The sequence below is a fragment of the Oncorhynchus mykiss genome, chromosome 13 (assembly GCF_057628025.1).
Source record: "Oncorhynchus mykiss isolate SJ-2025 chromosome 13, ASM5762802v1, whole genome shotgun sequence".
Taxonomy (NCBI): domain Eukaryota; kingdom Metazoa; phylum Chordata; class Actinopteri; order Salmoniformes; family Salmonidae; genus Oncorhynchus; species Oncorhynchus mykiss.
The window spans coordinates 84,866,371-84,884,776 of NC_143034.1; the positions used below are offsets into that span (position 1 = coordinate 84,866,371).

General features: G+C 51.4%; 1 protein-coding gene across 6 annotated transcripts in view; it reads left to right on the forward strand.

The window, feature by feature from the left end:
• flii (FLII actin remodeling protein) overlaps window positions 1-18,406 on the forward strand; it is a 65,913-nt gene that overhangs the window by 8,637 nt on the left and 38,870 nt on the right. For 2 of the 6 annotated variants that reach the window (XM_090197953.1, XM_090197954.1), the window contains 13 exons: window positions 911-1,072; window positions 1,885-1,988; window positions 2,620-2,795; window positions 5,279-5,436; window positions 7,107-7,191; window positions 7,441-7,588; window positions 8,417-8,550; window positions 9,060-9,182; window positions 11,135-11,239; window positions 14,137-14,316; window positions 14,400-14,482; window positions 15,776-15,850; window positions 16,821-16,904. In XM_090197953.1, coding sequence (XP_090054079.1) covers window positions 911-1,072; window positions 1,885-1,988; window positions 2,620-2,795; window positions 5,279-5,436; window positions 7,107-7,191; window positions 7,441-7,588; window positions 8,417-8,550; window positions 9,060-9,182; window positions 11,135-11,239; window positions 14,137-14,316; window positions 14,400-14,482; window positions 15,776-15,850; window positions 16,821-16,904 — 1,617 coding nt within the window. Of the gene's footprint in view, window positions 1-910; window positions 1,073-1,884; window positions 1,989-2,619; window positions 2,796-5,278; window positions 5,437-6,934; window positions 6,949-7,106; window positions 7,192-7,440; window positions 7,589-8,416; window positions 8,551-9,059; window positions 9,183-10,905; window positions 10,972-11,134; window positions 11,240-12,214; window positions 12,238-14,136; window positions 14,317-14,399; window positions 14,483-15,591; window positions 15,604-15,775; window positions 15,851-16,820; window positions 16,905-18,406 lie in introns of those variants that run through there. The other 4 variants (XM_090197955.1, XM_090197956.1, XM_090197957.1 and 1 more) reach the window with 4 other exon arrangements.

The window sequence follows — 18,406 nt, forward strand, 5'->3', positions numbered from 1 at the left end:
GTGGTGGCAGCATCATGCTGTTAGGATGTTTTTCAGCAGCAGGGACTGGGAGACTAGTCAGGATCGAGGGAAAGATAAACGGAGAAAAGTACAAAGAGATCTTGATGTAAACCTGCTCCAGACCTCAGACTGGGGTCGAAGGTTCACCTTCCAACAGGACAACGACCCTAAGCACACAGCCAAGACAACGAAGGAGTGGCTTCGAGACAAGTCTCTGAATGTCCTTGAGTGGCCCAGCCAGAGCCCAAACTTGAACCCGATCGAACATCTCTGGAGAGACCTGAAAACATCTGTGCAGCAATGCTCCCCATCCAACCTGACAGCGCTTGAGAGGATCTGCAGAGAAGAATGGGAGAAACTCCCTAAATACAGGTGTGCCAAGCTTGCAGCATCATACCCAAGAAGACTTGAGGCTGTAATCGCTGCCAAAGGTGCTTCAACAAAGTACTGAGTAAAGGGTCAGAATACCTATGTATATGTGATATTTCAGTGTTTTTATTTGTAAAAATTAGCAAACATGAATAAAAACCAGTTTTGGCTTTTGTCATTATGGGGTATTGTGTGTAGATCGATTAGGTGGAAAAAAACAATTTAATTCATTTGAAAATAAGTCTGTAACGTGAAAAAAGTCAAGGGGTCTGAATACTTTCCGAAGGCACCGTATCATAGATTATTCTCCTCCTCCTCCCAGCATCGATGCCGTCCCTAACCAGTTGTTTATCAACCTGCCTTATAACCTAATACCGACCCTCCTCCTCCTCCCAGCATCGATGCCATCCCTAACCAGTTGTTTATCAACCTGCCTTATAACCTAATACCAACCCTCCTCCTCCCAGCATCGATGCCATCCCTAACCAGTTGTTTATCAACCTGCCTTATAACCTAATACCGACCCTCCTCCTCCTCCCAGCATCGATGCCATCCCTAACCAGTTGTTCATCAACCTGACTGACCTGCTGTACCTGGACCTGAGTGACAACAAGCTGGACAGCCTCCCCCCTCAGATGAGACGCCTCGTCCACCTGCAGACCCTCATCCTAAACAACAATCCCCTGATGCACGCCCAGCTACGGTACGAAGCATTATAACACATTATAAGCGTGCTTCTACACCTGCATTGCTTGCTGTTTGGGGTTTATAGGCTGGGTTTCTATACAGCACTTTGAGATATCAGCTGATGTACGAAGGGCTATATAAATAAATTTGATTTGATTTGAATGCACGCCCAGCTATGGTACCAAGCATTATAACACACAACCATCTGAATGCACGCCCAGCTATGGTACCAAGCATTATAACACATTATAACCATCTGAAGAATGCACACCCAGCTATGGTACCAAGCATTATAACACATTATAACACCTTAATACACATTATAACCCCCTGATGCACACCCAGTTACATGGTTTATAACCCCCTGATGCACACCCAGCTGTGATATGGTTTATAACACCTTAATACACATTACCCCCTGATGCACACCCAGCTATATGGTTTATAACACCTTAATACACTTTATAACCCCCGGATGCACGCCCAGCTATAATATGAAGGTTTATAACACCCCTGATGCACGCCAAGCTATAATATGAAGGTTTATAACACCTTAATACACTTTATAACCCCCTGATGCACACCAGCTATAATATGAAGGTTTATAACCCCCTGATGCACGCCAAGCTATAATATGAAGGTTTATAACACCTTAATACACTTTATAACCCCCTGATGCACACCCAGCTATAATATGAAGGTTTATAACCCCCTGATGCACGCCCAGCTATAATATGAAGGTTTATAACACCTTAATACACATTATAACCCCCTGATGCACGCCCAGCTATGGTACGAAGCTTTCTAAGTCCTCCTGTGTGTGAGCAGCCAGCTGCCAGCCATGGTGGCCCTCCAGACTCTCCACCTGAGGAGCACCCAGAGAACCCAGAGCAACATGCCTACCAGTCTGGAGGGACTGGTACACCTGGCAGGTAACACACACACCTGGCAGGTAACACACACACACACACACACACCTGGCAGGTAACACACACACACACACACACACCTGGCAGGTAACACACACACACACACACACACCTGGCAGGTAACACACACACACACACACACACCTGGCAGGTAACACACACACACACACACACACCTGGCAGGTAACACACACACACACACACACACACCTGGCAGGTAACACACACACACACACACACACCTGGCAGGTAACACACACACACACACACCTGGCAGGTAACACACACACACACACACCTGGCAGGTAACACACACACACACACACCTGGCAGGTAACACACACACACACACACATACCTGGCAGGTAACACACACACACACACACACACCTGGCAGGTAACACACACACACACACACCTGGCAGGTAACACACACACACACACACACACCTGGCAGGTAACACACACACACACACACACACACACACACACACACACACACACACACACACACACACACACACACCTGGCAGGTAACACACACACACACACACACACACACCTGGCAGGTAACACACACCCAAGCCAAGACTAAAGTCAGGAAATGAATGTCCTTTATGTGGTCTCTCCTTAGACGTGGACCTGTCCTTCAACGACCTGAGTCGGGTTCCTGAGTGTCTCTATACGCTGAGCAGTCTGAAGCGTCTCAACCTCTCCTCCAATCAGATCTCAGAGCTCTCCCTCTGCATCGACCAATGGACTCAGCTAGAGACACTCAACCTCAGCAGGAACCAACTCACATCACTGCCTGTAAGAACATGTCTCTCTCTCTCTCTCTCTGTCTCTCTCTCTCTGTCTCTCTCTGACATTATAACACCCTAATACACATTATAACCCCTTGTACTTAGCTATGGTACGACCCTTTATAACATGTTATAACCCCCCTGATGCTCGCCCAGCTACTGTACAAAACTTTATAACACATTATAACACCCTAATACACATTATAACCCCTTGTACTTAGCTATGGTACGACCCTTTATAACACATTATAACCCCCCTGATGCACGCCCTGCTATATAAACATAACACTCAGAACAGGTTTTCCATAAGATAGACATTTCAAGGTTTATATAATCAGCTTTGTACAGTGTTTTAGCAATGTGAAAATAGTTGTAGTATGAATAGTGGGGGAAGATAAATAAACAGATAATTATGGGTTGTATTTACAATGTTGTTTGTTCTCCACTGGTTTCCCTGTTCTCATGGCAACGGGCCACACATCGTGCTGCTGTGACGGCACATTTGTGGTATTTGACCTAACAGATATGGGAGTTTATCAATGTTGGATTTGTTTTCTAATTCTTTGTGTCTGTGTAATCGTGTGTCTCTAATATGGTCATGTATTTGGCAGGAGGTATTTGGCAGGAGGTTAGGAAGTGCAGATCAGTTTCCACCACCCCATTTTAATCAATTTTAGAGGCACTGGTTGTCCCAGGACAACCATGGTGTTTCCTGTCCCAGGTAGTTGGACATGTTCAACCGTGGTGTTTCCTGTCCCAGGTAGTTGGACCATTAGACTTGTTCAATCATGGTATTTCCTGTTCCAGGTAGTTGGACCATTAGACTTGTTCAATCATGGTATTTCCTGCTCCAGGTAGTTGGACCATTAGACTTGTTCAATCATGGTATTTCCTGCTCCAGGTAGTTGGACCATTAGACTTGTTCAATCATGGTATTTCCTGCTCCAGGTAGTTGGACCATTAGACTTGTTCAATCATGGTATTTCCTGTTCCAGGTAGTTGGACCATTAGACTTGTTCAATCATGGTATTTCCTGTTCCAGGTAGTTGTACCATTGGGCATCTTCAACCGTGGTGTTTCCTGTCTCAGGTAGCTGGACATGTAGACCTTGATCTGTTGGTGACAGTAGGTCATCTGATATATTGGTGACAGTAGGTCATCTGATCTATTGGTGACAGTAGGTAATCTGGGTAGACCTGGATCTGTTGGTGACAGTAGCTCATCTGGGTAGACCTGGATCTGTTGGTGACAGTAGCTCATCTGGGTAGACCTTGATCTGTTGGTGACAGTAGGTCATCTGATCTATTGGTGACAGTAGGTCATCTGATCTATTGGTGACAGTAGCTCATCTGGGTAGACCTGGATCGGTTGGGGACAGTAGCTCATCTGGGTAGACCTGGATCGGTTGGGGACAGTAGCTCATCTGGGTAGACCTGGATCGGTTGGGGACAGTAGCTCATCTGGGTAGACCTGGATCGGTTGGGGACAGTAGCTCATCTGGGTAGACCTGGATCGGTTGGGGACAGTAGCTCATCTGGGTAGACCTGGATCGGTTGGGGACAGTAGCTCATCTGGGTAGACCTGGATCGGTTGGGGACAGTAGCTCATCTGGGTAGACCTGGATCGGTTGGGGACAGTAGCTCATCTGGGTAGACCTGGATCTGTTGGGGACAGTAGGTAATCTGATCTGTTGGCGACAGTAGGTCATCTGGGTAGACCTTGATCTGTTGGGGACAGTAGGTCATCTGATCTGTTGGGGACAGTAGGTCATCTGGGTAGACCTTGATCTGTTGGTGACAGTAGCTCATCTGATCTGTTGGGGACAGTAGGTCATCTGGATAGACCTGGATCTGTTGGGGACAGTAGGTCATCTGATCTGTTGGTGACAGTAGGTCATCTGATCTGTTGGTGACAGTAGGTCATCTGATCTGTTGGTGACAGTAGGTCATCTGATCTGTTGGTGACAGTAGGTCATCTGATCTGTTGGTGACAGTAGCTCATCTGATCTGTTGGGGACAGTAGGTCATCTGGGTAGACCTGGATCTGTTGGTGACAGTAGGTCATCGGATCTGTTGGGGACAGTAGGTCATCTGATCTGTTGGTGACAGTAGGTCATCTGGATAGACCTGGATCTGTTGGTGACAGTAGGTCATCGGATCTGTTGGGGACAGTAGGTCATCTGGGTAGACCTTGATCTGTTGGTGACAGTAGCTCATCTGATCTGTTGGTGACAGTAGGTCATCTGGATAGACCTGGATCTGTTGGTGACAGTAGCTCCTCTGGATAGACCTGGATCTGTTGGTGACAGTAGGTCATCTGATCTGTTGGTGACAGTAGCTCCTCTGGGTAGAGCAGCATTCTGACCTCATCTTTGAGGGTGAGTTCAGGGGCTGCAGATGGGTCCAACAACACTGCTCGTTCGTTGACGTAGACGTCAAACAGGTTTGGACTTAAACTGCACCCTCTGTCTTACCCTCTGTCTCTCTCCAGTCTGCTATCTGTAAGCTGGGGAAGTTGAAGAAGCTTTATGTGAACAGTAACAAGCTGGACTTCGATGGAGTTCCGTCTGGCGTGGGGAAGTTATCCAGTCTGCAGGAGTTCATGGCTGCTAACAACAACCTGGAACTAATACCCGAGGGACTCTGTAGGTGGGTACCTCACGTCATACCCGAGGGACTCTGTAGGTGGGTACCTCACGTCATACCCGAGGGACTCTGTAGGTGGGTACCTCACGTCATACCCGAGGGACTCTGTAGGTGGGTACCTCACGTCATACCCGAGGGACTCTGTAGGTGGGTACCTCACGTCATACCCGAGGGACTCTGTAGGTGGGTACCTCACGTCATACCCGAGGGACTCTGTAGGTGGGTACCTCACGTCATACCCGAGGGACTCTGTAGGTGGGTACCTCACGTCATACCCGTGGGACTCTGTAGGTGGGTACCTCACGTCATACCCGAGGGACTCTGTAGGTGGGTACCTCACGTCATACCCGAGGGACTCTGTAGGTGGGTACCTCACGTCATACCCGAGGGACTCTGTAGGTGGGTACGTCACGTCATACCCGAGGGACTCTGTAGGTGGGTACCTCACGTCATACCCGAGGGACTCTGTAGGTGGGTACCTCACGTCATACCCGAGGGACTCTGTAGGTGGGTACCTCACGTCATACCCGAGGGACTCTGTAGGTGGGTACCTCACGTCATACCCGAGGGACTCTGTAGGTGGGTACCTCACGTCATACCCGAGGGACTCTGTAGGTGGGTACCTCACGTCATACCCGAGGGACTCTGTAGGTGGGTACCTCACGTCATACCCGAGGGACTCTGTAGGTGGGTACCTCACGTCATACCCGAGGGACTCTGTAGGTGGGTACCTCACGTCATACCCGAGGGACTCTGTAGGTGGGTACCTCACGTCATACCCGAGGGACTCTGTAGGTGGGTACCTCACGTCATACCCGAGGGACTCTGTAGGTGGGTACCTCACGTCATACCCGAGGGACTCTGTAGGTGGGTACCTCACGTCATACCCGAGGGACTCTGTAGGTGGGTACCTCACGTCATACCCGAGGGACTCTGTAGGTGGGTACCTCACGTCATACCCGAGGGACTCTGTAGGTGGGTACCTCACGTCATACCCGAGGGACTCTGTAGGTGGGTACCTCACGTCATACCCGAGGGACTCTGTAGGTGGGTACCTCACGTCATACCCGAGGGACTCTGTAGGTGGGTACCTCACGTCATACCCGAGGGACTCTGTAGGTGGGTACCTCACGTCATACCCGAGGGACTCTGTAGGTGGGTACCTCACGTCATACCCGAGGGACTCTGTAGGTGGGTACCTCACGTCATACCCGAGGGACTCTGTAGGTGGGTACCTCACGTCATACCCGAGGGACTCTGTAGGTGGGTACCTCACGTCATACCCGAGGGACTCTGTAGGTGGGTACCTCACGTCATACCCGAGGGACTCTGTAGGTGGGTACCTCACGTCATACCCGAGGGACTCTGTAGGTGGGTACCTCACGTCATACCCGAGGGACTCTGTAGGTGGGTACCTCACGTCATACCCGAGGGACTCTGTAGGTGGGTACCTCACGTCATACCCGAGGGACTCTGTAGGTGGGTACCTCACGTCATACCCGAGGGACTCTGTAGGTGGGTACCTCACGTCATACCTGAGGGACTCTGTAGGTAGACACACACTTAAGGCGTCCGCATGCTTCCCAGACGGTATTTCATGATGCCATTTTGTGACATGTTTTGATTTGGACCGTACCTGCTGTGTAGTGGATCAACTTGTTGTTGTTGTGTAGGTGTGGGAAGCTGAAGAAGTTGGTTCTGAATAAGAATCGTCTGGTGACTCTTCCTGAAGCCATCCACTTCCTCGTCGACCTAGAGGTACACACTGTCCTCTGTTCTAGATTCTAGATGTTCTGCCCTGTGTTCTAGGTTATAGATGTTTTACCCTGTGTTCTAGGTTCTAACTGTTCTAGGCTCTAAATGTTCTAGGTGTTTTGCCCTGTGTTCTAGGTTCTAGACATTCTGCCCTGTGTTCTAGGTTCAAAATGTTCTAGATGTTCTGTTCTAGGTTTTAGATGTTCTAGATGTTCTAGGTTGTAAGTGTTCTCTCCTCTGTGTGTGTTCTAGGTCCTAGATGTACGTGAGAACCCCAACCTGGTGATGCCTCCCAAGCCGGTGGACAGGACAGCAGAGTGGTACAACATCGACTTCTCTCTTCAGAACCAACTGAGACTGGCTGGAGCATCCCCTGCTGTAATATCTGCTGCAGGGGGAGGTGGGTCTAGGTCCTGGGGAGGTGGGTCTAGGTCCTGGGGAGGTGGGTCTAGGTCCTGGGGAGGTGGGTCTAGGTCCTGGGGAGGTGGGTCTAGGTCCTGGGGAGGTGGGTCTAGGTCCTGGGGAGGTGGGTCTAGGTCCTGGGGAGGTGGGTCTAGGTCCTGGGGAGGTGGGTCTAGGTCCTGGGGAGGTGGGTCTAGGTCCTGGGGAGGTGGGTCTAGGTCCTGGGGAGGTGGGTCTAGGTCCTGGGGAGGTGGGTCTGGGTCCTGGGGAGGTGGGTCTGGGTCCTGGGGAGGTGGGTCTGGGTCCTGGGGAGGTGGGTCTGGGTCCTGGGGAGGTGGGTCTGGGTCCTGGGGAGGTGGGTCTGGGTCCTGGGGAGGTGGGTCTGGGTCCTGGGGAGGTGGGTCTGGGTCCTGGGGAGGTGGGTCTGGGTCCTGGGGAGGTGGGTCTGGGTCCTGGGGAGGTGGGTCTGGGTCCTGGGGAGGTGGGTCTGGGTCCTGGGGAGGTGGGTCTGGGTCCTGGGGAGGTGGGTCTGGGTCCTGGGGAGGTGGGTCCGGGTCCGGGAGAGGTGGGTCTAGGGGAGGTGGGTCTGGGTGAGGTGGGGGTCTGGGTGAGGTGGGGGTCTGGGTCTAGGGGAGGTGGGTCTGGGTCTAGGGGAGGTGGGTCTGGGTTTAGGGGAGGTGGGTCTGAGGAAGGTGAAATTTCCCCCCCCCCCCACTGCTACACACTGATACACTGTCCATCCAGACCTGTCTGTGGACCAGACAGAGAAATGCACTGACTTGCTTTAGAAACGCTCAATACATTTTGTGTGTGTGTGTGTGTGTAGCGGCCAGCCCACGGGACCCCCTGGCGAGGAAGATGAGGCTGAGGAGGAGGAAGGACAGTAGTCAAGACGACCAAGCTAAACAGGTCCTCAAGGGGATGAGTGATGTCACACAAGAGAAGAACAAGAGTTTCGAGGTAGGGAGGGGTGGCGGGGGTGGATGGAGTAGAGGGGGATGGGGGTTTGGAAGGGAGGGAGGGGGGGTAGATGGAGGAGAGAGGGAGAAAGGGGGATGGAGTAGAGGGGGTGGGGGGTTGGAAGGGAGGGGTGGATGGATGGAGTAGAGGGGGTGGGGGGTTGGAAGGGAGGGGTGGATGGATGAGGGGGAGGGAGGGAGGGAGGAGAGGGGTGGATGGAGAAGCGAGTGAGGGAGGAGAGAGGGAGGGGTGGATGGATGGAGGAGAGTGGGAGGGGTGGATGGAGGAGTGGGAGGGAGGGAGGAAGGGGTGGATGAGGGGGAGGGAGGGAGGGAGGAAGGGGTGGATGAGGGAGAGAGGGATGAACATATGGGTTTCATTCCTAGATTGAAAGGAGCTAGTCCTCCTAGATTTACACCCACCAGCATCCTCTGTTGGGAACCTGCCAATGACTTGCTTCAAATGAAACCGAGCCCTTACTGTGTGTGTGTGTGTGTGTGTGTGTGTAGGAGAACGGCGATCAGAAGTATGGGGAACTGAATGCGTCGTTGGGACACACGCGTCGTTGGGACAAGAGTCTGGAGAAACCACAGCTGGACTACTCCGAGTTCTTCATGGAGGATGTAGGACAGGTAGGCCCAGCGGCATTCAGTGGGGGGGGGGGGGGTAGATGACTCCATTATGGCTCTAATCTGATAGTGGGGGGGAGGGGGGTAGATGTCTCCATTATGGCTCTAGAGTCTGGAGAAACCACAGCTGGACTACTCCGAGTTCTTCATGGAGGATGTAGGACAGGTAGGCCCAGCGGCATTCAGTGGGGGGGGGGTAGATGACTCCATTATGGCTCTAATCTGATAGTGGGGGGGAGCGGGGTAGATGTCTCCATTATGGCTCTAGAGTCTGGAGAAACCACAGCTGGACTACTCCGAGTTCTTCATGGAGGATGTAGGACAGGTAGGCCCAGCGGCATTCAGTGGGGGGGGGGTAGATGACTCCATTATGGCTCTAATCTGATAGTGGGGGGGAGCGGGGTAGATGTCTCCATTATGGCTCTAGAGTCTGGAGAAACCACAGCTGGACTACTCCGAGTTCTTCATGGAGGATGTAGGACAGGTAGGCCCAGCGGCATTCAGTGGGGGGGGGTAGATGACTCCATTATGGCTCTAATCTGATAGTGGGGGGGAGCGGGGTAGATGTCTCCATTATGGCTCTAGAGTCTGGAGAAACCACAGCTGGACTACTCCGAGTTCTTCATGGAGGATGTAGGACAGGTAGGCCCAGCGGCATTCAGTGGGGGGGGGGGGGGTAGATGACTCCATTATGGCTCTAATCTGATAGTGGGGGGGGAGGGGGGTAGATGTCTCCATTATGGCTCTAGAGTCTGGAGAAACCACAGCTGGACTACTCCGAGTTCTTCATGGAGGATGTAGGACAGGTAGGCCCAGCGGCATTCAGTGGGGGGGGGGGGTAGATGACTCCATTATGGCTCTAATCTGATAGTGGGGGGGAGGGGGGTAGATGTCTCCATTATGGCTCTAGAGTCTGGAGAAACCACAGCTGGACTACTCCGAGTTCTTCATGGAGGATGTAGGACAGGTAGGCCCAGCGGCATTCAGTGGGGGGGGGGGGGGGGTAGATGACTCCATTATGGCTCTAATCTGATAGTGGGGGGGAGCGGGGTAGATGTCTCCATTATGGCTCTAGAGTCTGGAGAAACCACAGCTGGACTACTCCGAGTTCTTCATGGAGGATGTAGGACAGGTAGGCCCAGCGGCATTCAGTGGGGGGGGGGGGGGGGGGTAGATGACTCCATTATGGCTCTAATCTGATAGTGGGGGGAGGGGGGTAGATGTCTCCATTATGGCTCTAGAGTCTGGAGAAACCACAGCTGGACTACTCCGAGTTCTTCATGGAGGATGTAGGACAGGTAGGCCCAGCGGCATTCAGTGGGGGGGGGGGGGGTAGATGACTCCATTATGGCTCTAATCTGATAGTGGGGGGGAGGGGGGTAGATGTCTCCATTATGGCTCTAGAGTTTGGAGAAACCACAGCTGGACTACTCCGAGTTCTTCATGGAGGATGTAGGACAGGTAGGCCCAGCGGCATTCAGTGGGGGGGGGGGGGGGGGGTAGATGACTCCATTATGGCTCTAATCTGATAGTGGGGGGGAGCGGGGTAGATGTCTCCATTATGGCTCTAGAGTCTGGAGAAACCACAGCTGGACTACTCCGAGTTCTTCATGGAGGATGTAGGACAGGTAGGCCCAGCGGCATTCAGTGGGGGGGGGGGGGGGTAGATGACTCCATTATGGCTCTAATCTGATAGTGGGGGGGAGGGGGGTAGATGTCTCCATTATGGCTCTAGAGTCTGGAGAAACCACAGCTGGACTACTCCGAGTTCTTCATGGAGGATGTAGGACAGGTAGGCCCAGCGGCATTCAGTGGGGGGGGGGGGGGGGGGTAGATGACTCCATTATGGCTCTAATCTGATAGTGGGGGGGGGTTGTGTTTGAGCGTGTGTGTTGTACTGTTCTAACTTTGCTCTGTGTGTGTGTGTGTGTGTGTGTGTGTGTGTGTGTGTGTAGGTTCCTGGTGTGTTTGTGTGGCAGATAGAGAACTTTGTTCCGATGCAGGTAGACGAGGCGTTCCAGGGGAAGTTCTACGAGGCTGACTGCTACATCATCCTCAAGGTAACACACACACACACACACACACACACACACACACACACACACACACACACTGCTACATCATCCTCAAGGTAACACACACACACACACACACTGCTACATCATCCTCAAGGTAACACACACACACACACACTGCTACATCATCCTCAAGGTAACACACACACACACACTGCTACATCATCCTCAAGGTAACACACACACACACACTGCTACATCATCCTCAAGGTAACACACACACACTGCTACATCATCCTCAAGGTAACACACACACACACTGCTACATCATCCTCAAGGTAACACACACACACTGCTACATCATCCTCAAGGTAACACACACACACTGCTACATCATCCTCAAGGTAACACACACACACACTGCTACATCATCCTCAAGGTAACACACACACACACTGCTACATCATCCTCAAGGTAACACACACACACACTGCTACATCATCCTCAAGGTAGCACACACACACACTGCTACATCATCCTCAAGGTAGCACACACACACACACACACACACACTGTTACATCATCCTCAAGGTAGCACACACACACACACTTACATCATCCTCAAGGTAGCACACACACACACACACACACTGCTACATCATCCTCAAGGTAACACACACACACACTGTTACATCATCCTCAAGGTAACACACACACACACACACACTGTTACATCATCCTCAAGGTAACACACACACACACACACACACACACACACACTGTTACATCATCCTCAAGGTAACACACACACACACACACACACACACACTGCTACATCATCCTCAAGGTAACACACACACACACACACTGCTACATCATCCTCAAGGTAACACAAACACACTGCTACATCATCCTCAAGGTAACACACACACACACACACTGCTACATCATCCTCAAGGTACACACACACACACACACACACACACACTGCTTCAACGTCCTCATGGTAACACACACACACACACTGCTACATCATCCTCAAGGTAACACACACACACACACACACACACTGCTTCATCGTCCTCATGGTAACACACACACACACACTGCTTCATCATCCTCATGGTAACATACACACTGTTACATAATCATCCAATCAGGGCTCTGTGTGTCTAGTATAGCATAATATAAGTCTATAGGGCCAGACATGAGCCAAACTGTTCTGGTCAGGCCTGGTTGAATCTGTACTGGTCAGGCCTGGTGAATCTGTACTGGTCAGGCCTGGTTGAATCTGTACTGGTCAGGCCTGGTGAATCTGTACTGGTCAGGCCTGGTGAATCTGTACTGGTCAGGCCTGGTGAATCTGTACTGGTCAGGCCTGGTGAATCTGTACTGGTCAGGCCTGGTGAATCTGTACTGGTCAGGCCTGGTGAATCTGTACTGGTCAGGCCTGGTTGAATCTGTACTGGTCAGGCCTGGTTGAATCTGTACTGGTCAGGCCTGGTTGAATCTGTACTGGTCAGGCCTGGTTGAATCTGTACTGGTCAGGCCTGGTTGAATCTGTACTGGTCAGGCCTGGTTGAATCTGTACTGGTCAGGCCTGGTTGAATCTGTACTGGTCAGGCCTGGTTGAATCTGTACGGGTCAGGCCTGGTTGAATCTGTACTGGTCAGGCCTGGTTGAATCTGTACTGGTCAGGCCTGGTTGAATCTGTACTGGTCAGGCCTGGTTGAATCTGTACTGGTCAGGCCTGGTTGAATCTGTACGGGTCAGGCCTGGTTGAATCTGTACGGGTCAGGCCTGGTTGAATCTGTACGGGTCAGGCCTGGTTGAATCTGTACGGGTCAGGCCTGGTTGAATCTGTACGGGTCAGGCCTGGTTGAATCTGTACGGGTCAGGCCTGGTTGAATCTGTACGGGTCAGGCCTGGTTGAATCTGTACGGGTCAGGCCTGGTTGAATCTGTACGGGTCAGGCCTGGTTGAATCTGTACGGGTCAGGCCTGGTTGAATCTGTACGGGTCAGGCCTGGTTGAATCTGTACGGGTCAGGCCTGGTTGAATCTGTACGGGTCAGGCCTGGTTGAATCTGTACGGGTCAGGCCTGGTTGAATCTGTACGGGTCAGGCCTGGTTGAATCTGTACGGGTCAGGCCTGGTTGAATCTGTACGGGTCAGGCCTGGTTGAATCTGTACGGGTCAGGCCTGGTTGAATCTGTACGGGTCAGGCCTGGTTGAATCTGTACGGGTCAGGCCTGGTTGAATCTGTACGGGTCAGGCCTGGTTGAATCTGTACGGGTCAGGCCTGGTTGAATCTGTACGGGTCAGGCCTGGTTGAATCTGTACGGGTCAGGCCTGGTTGAATCTGTACGGGTCAGGCCTGGTTGAACCTGTACGGGTCAGGCCTGGTTGAACCTGTACGGGTCAGGCCTGGTTGAACCTGTACGGGTCAGGCCTGGTTGAACCTGTACGGGTCAGGCCTGGTTGAACCTGTACGGGTCAGGCCTGGTTGAATCTGTACGGGTCAGGATAGCTAGCAGCACAGTACTGTTGAGGTTTGTCCTGTAAAGTGTATAGAAAACATGCTAGCTAGCTAGCAGCACAGTACTGCTGAGGTTTGTCCTGTAAAGTGTATAGAAAACATGCTAGCTAGCTAGCTAGCAGCACAGTACTGCTGAGGTTTGTCCTGTAAAGTGTATATAAAACATGCTAGCTAGCTAGCAGCACAGTACTGTTGAGGTTTGTCCTGTAAAGTGTATATAAAACATGCTAGCTAGCTAGCTAGCAGTACTATTGAGGTTTGTCCTGTAATGTGACATATTTAATAGTGTCTACTGTAGGGGCTAGCAGTTAGTCTGTACAGAACACCACACAGTGAAGCCTCATTTCCATGAGACAACATATGATTTCATATTGTTCTGTTATGTAGTAACCTCTACCCCCCCAGACGTTCCTGGACGACAACGGAGCCCTGAACTGGCAAATATTCTACTGGATCGGTCAGGAAGCTACGCTGGATAAGAAGGCGGGGTCTGCCATCCACGCCGTCAACCTCCGTAACTACCTGGGGGCGGAGTGTCGGACCATCAGAGAGGAGATGGGAGACGAGTCTGAGGAGTTCAGCGCTGTAGGTCCACACACACACACACACACACACCCTAATTAACAGACGGCCTGTAGAAAACCTTGCCGACTCTTCTGCCCCACCAGGTGTTTGAAAATGACATCTCCTACATTGAGGGGGGGACAGCCAGCGGCTTCTATACTGTGGAGGACACACACTATACTGTCAGGTAAGGAGAGGGGGGGGTACACACTAAACTGTCAGGTAAGGAGAGGGGGGGGGTACACACTATACTGTCAGGTAAGGAGAGGGGGGGGGTACACACTATACTGTCAGGTAAGGAGAGGGGGAGGCACACTATACTGTCAGGTAAGGAGGGGGGGTACACACTATACTGTCAGGTAAGGAGGAGCGGGGGTACACACTATACTGTCAGGTAAGGAGGGGGGGTACACATTATACTGTCAGGTAAGGAGGAGGGGGGGTACACACTATACTGTCAGGTAAGGAGGGGGGGGGTACACACTATACTGTCAGGTAAGGAGGGGGGGGGTACACACTATACTGTCAGGTAAGGAGGGGGGGGGTACACACTATACTGTCAGGTAAGGAGGGGGGGGTACACACTATACTGTCAGGTAAGGAGGGGGGGGGGGTACACACTATACTGTCAGGTAAGGAGGGGGGGGGGTACACACTATACTGTCAGGTAAGGAGGGGGGGGTACACACTATACTGTCAGGTAAGGAGGAGGGGGGGTACACACTATACTGTCAGGTAAGGAGGGGGGGGGGTACACACTATACTGTCAGGTAAGGGGGGGGGGGGGGGTACACACTATACTGTCAGGTAAGGAGGAGGGGGGGTACACACTATACTGTCAGGTAAGGAGGGGGGGGTACACACTATACTGTCAGGTAAGGAGGGGGGGGTACACACTATACTGTCAGGTAAGGAGGGGGGGGGGGTACACACTATACTGTCAGGTAAGGAGGGGGGGGTACACACTACTGTCAGGTAAGGAGGGGGGGGGGTACACACTATACTGTCAGGTAAGGAGGGGGGGGGTACACACTATACTGTCAGGTAAGGAGGGGGGGGGTACACACTATACTGTCAGGTAAGGAGGAGGGGGGTACACACTACTGTCAGGTAAGGAGGGGGGGGTACACACTACTGTCAGGTAAGGAGGGGGGGGGGTACACACTATACTGTCAGGTAAGGAGGAGGGGGGTACACACTACTGTCAGGTAAGGAGGGGGGGGTACACACTATACTGTCAGGTAAGGAGGGGGGGGGCACACTATACTGTCAGGTAAGGAGGAGGGGGGGTACACACTATACTGTCAGGTAAGGAGGAGGGGGGGTACACACCAAACTGTCAGGTAAGGAGGAGGGGGGGTACACACTACTGTCAGGTAAGGAGGGGGGGGGCACACTATGCTCTCAGGTAAGGAGGAGGGGGACTGTGTGGGGGGGGGTACCAACTCTAAGTGTGTGTGTGTGTGTGTGTGTGTTCCAGGTTGTATCGTGTTTATGGGAAGAAGAACATCCGTCTGGAGTCGGTTCCTCTGAAGGCCTCGTCCCTGGACCCACGGTGAGTTCTGTTGTCATGGACAGTCTGTTTTAGCATGGACAGCCCCATGGAGGGCTTTACAGACTGACAATACTGTTGTCATGGAGATGGACAGCCCCATGGAGGGCTTTACAGACTGACAATACTGTTGTCATGGAGATGGACAGCACCATGGAGGGCTTTACAGACTGACAATACTGTTGTCATGGAGATGGACAGCCCCATGGAGGGCTTTACAGACTGACAATACTGTTGGCATGGAGATGGACAGCACCATGGAGGGCTTTACAGACTGACAATACTGTTGTCATGGAGATGGACAGCACCATGGAGGGCTTTACAGACTGACAACACTGTCATGGAGATGGACAGTCTGTTTTATGGTTCCTATAGTTCTAATGTTCTGTGTTCCTGTAGTTCTAATGCTCTGTGTTCCTGTAGTTCTAATGCTCTGTGTTCCTGTAGTTCTAATGCTCTGTGTTCCTGTAGTTCTAATGTTCTGTGTTCCTGTAGTTCTGTAGTTCTAATGCTCTGTGTTCCTGTCGTTCTAATGCTCTGTCTTTCTGTAGTTCTAATGCTCTGTGTTTCTGTAGTTCTAATGCTCTGTGTTCCTGTAGTTGTAATGCTCTGTGTTCCTGTAGTTGTAATGCTATGTCTTTCTGTAGTTATAATGCTCTGTGTTTCTGTAGTTCTGTAGTTCTAATGCTCTGTGTTTCTGTAGTTCTAATGCTCTGTGTTCCTGTCGTTCTAATGCTCTGTCTTTCTGTAGTTCTAATGCTCTGTGTTTCTGTAGTTCTGTAGTTCTAATGCTCTGTGTTCCTGTAGTTCAAATATTGTGTTCCTGTAGTTCTAATGTTCTCTGTTCCTGTAGTTCTGTAGTTCTAATGCTCTGTGTTTCTGTAGTTCTAATGTTCTCTGTTCCTGTAGTTCTGTAGTTCTAATGCTCTGTGTTCCTGTAGTTCTGTAGTTCTAATGCTCTGTCTTCCTGTAGGTTTGTCTTCCTGGTGGATACGGGTCTGGAGATTCTCATCTGGAGAGGAGCCAACGCTACTCTGGCCGGTACCACTAAGGCCCGGTAATTAATACCATCACTACTCTGGCCGGTACCACTAAGGCCCGGTAATTAATACATACCATCACTACTCTGGCCGGTACCACTAAGGCCCGGTAATTAATACATACCATCACTACTCTGGCCGGTACCACTAAGGCCCGGTAACTAACACACACCAACACTACTCTGGCCGGTACCACTAAGGCCCGGTAATTAATACCATCACTACTCTGGCCGGTACCACTAAGGCCCGGTAACTAACACACACCAACACTACTCTGGCCGGTACCACTAAGGCCCGGTAATTAATACATACCATCACTACTCTGGCCGGTACCACTAAGGCCCGGTAATTAATACCATCACTACTCTGGCCGGTACCACTAAGGCCCGGTAACTAACACACACCAACACTACTCTGGCTGGTACCTCTAAATCAAAAATCTAATCAAATGTATTTATAAAGCCCTTCTTACATCAGCTGATATCTCAAAGTGCTGTACAGAAACCCAGCCTAAAACCCCAAACAGCAAGCAATGCAGGTGTAGAAGCACGGTGGCTAGGAAAAACTCTCTAGAAAGGCCAAAACCTAGGAAGAAACCTAGAGAGTAACCAGGCTATGTGGGGTGGCCAGTACTCTTCTGGCTGTGCCAGGTGGAGATTATTAACCTAGAGAGGAACCAGACTCTGAGGGGTGGCCAGTCTTCTTCTGGCTGTGCCGGGTGGAAATTATAACAGAACATGGCCAAGATGTTCATAAATGACCAGCAGGGTCAAATAATCACAGTAGTTGTTGAGGGTGCAACAAGTCAGCACCTCAGGAGTAAATATTAGTTGGCTATTCATAGCTGATCATTCAGAGTATCTCTACCACTCCTGCTTTCTCTAGAGAGTTGAAAAAAGCAGGTCTGGGACAGGTAGCACGTCCGGTGAACAGGTCAGGGTTCCATAGCCGCAGGCAGAACAGTTGAAACTGGAGCAGCAGCACGGCCAGGTGGACTGGGGACAGCAAGGAGTCATCAGGCCAGGCAGTCCTGAGGCATGGTCCTAGAGCTCAGGTCCTCCGAGAGAGAGAAAGAAAGAGAGAAAGAGAGAATTAGAGAGAGCACACTTAAATTCACACAGGACACCGGATAAGACAGGAGAAATACTCCAGATATAACAGACTGACCCTAGCCCCCCGACACATAAAGTACTGCAGCATAAATACTGGAGGCTGAGACAGGAGGTGTCAGGAGACACTGTGGCCCCATCCGAGGACACCCCAGGACAGGGCCAAACAGGCAGGATATAACCCCACCCACTTTGCCAAAGCACAGCCCCCACACCACTAGAGGGATATCTTTAACCACCAACTTACCACAAAGATCTCTGCCACGGCACAACCTAAGTGGGGGCGCCAACCCAGACAGGAAGACCACGTCAGCGACTCAACCCAGTGACTCATGGAAGAGCACCAGTAAGCCAGTGAGTCAGCCCCTGTAATAGGGTTAGAGGCAGAGAATCCCAGTGGAAAGAGGGGA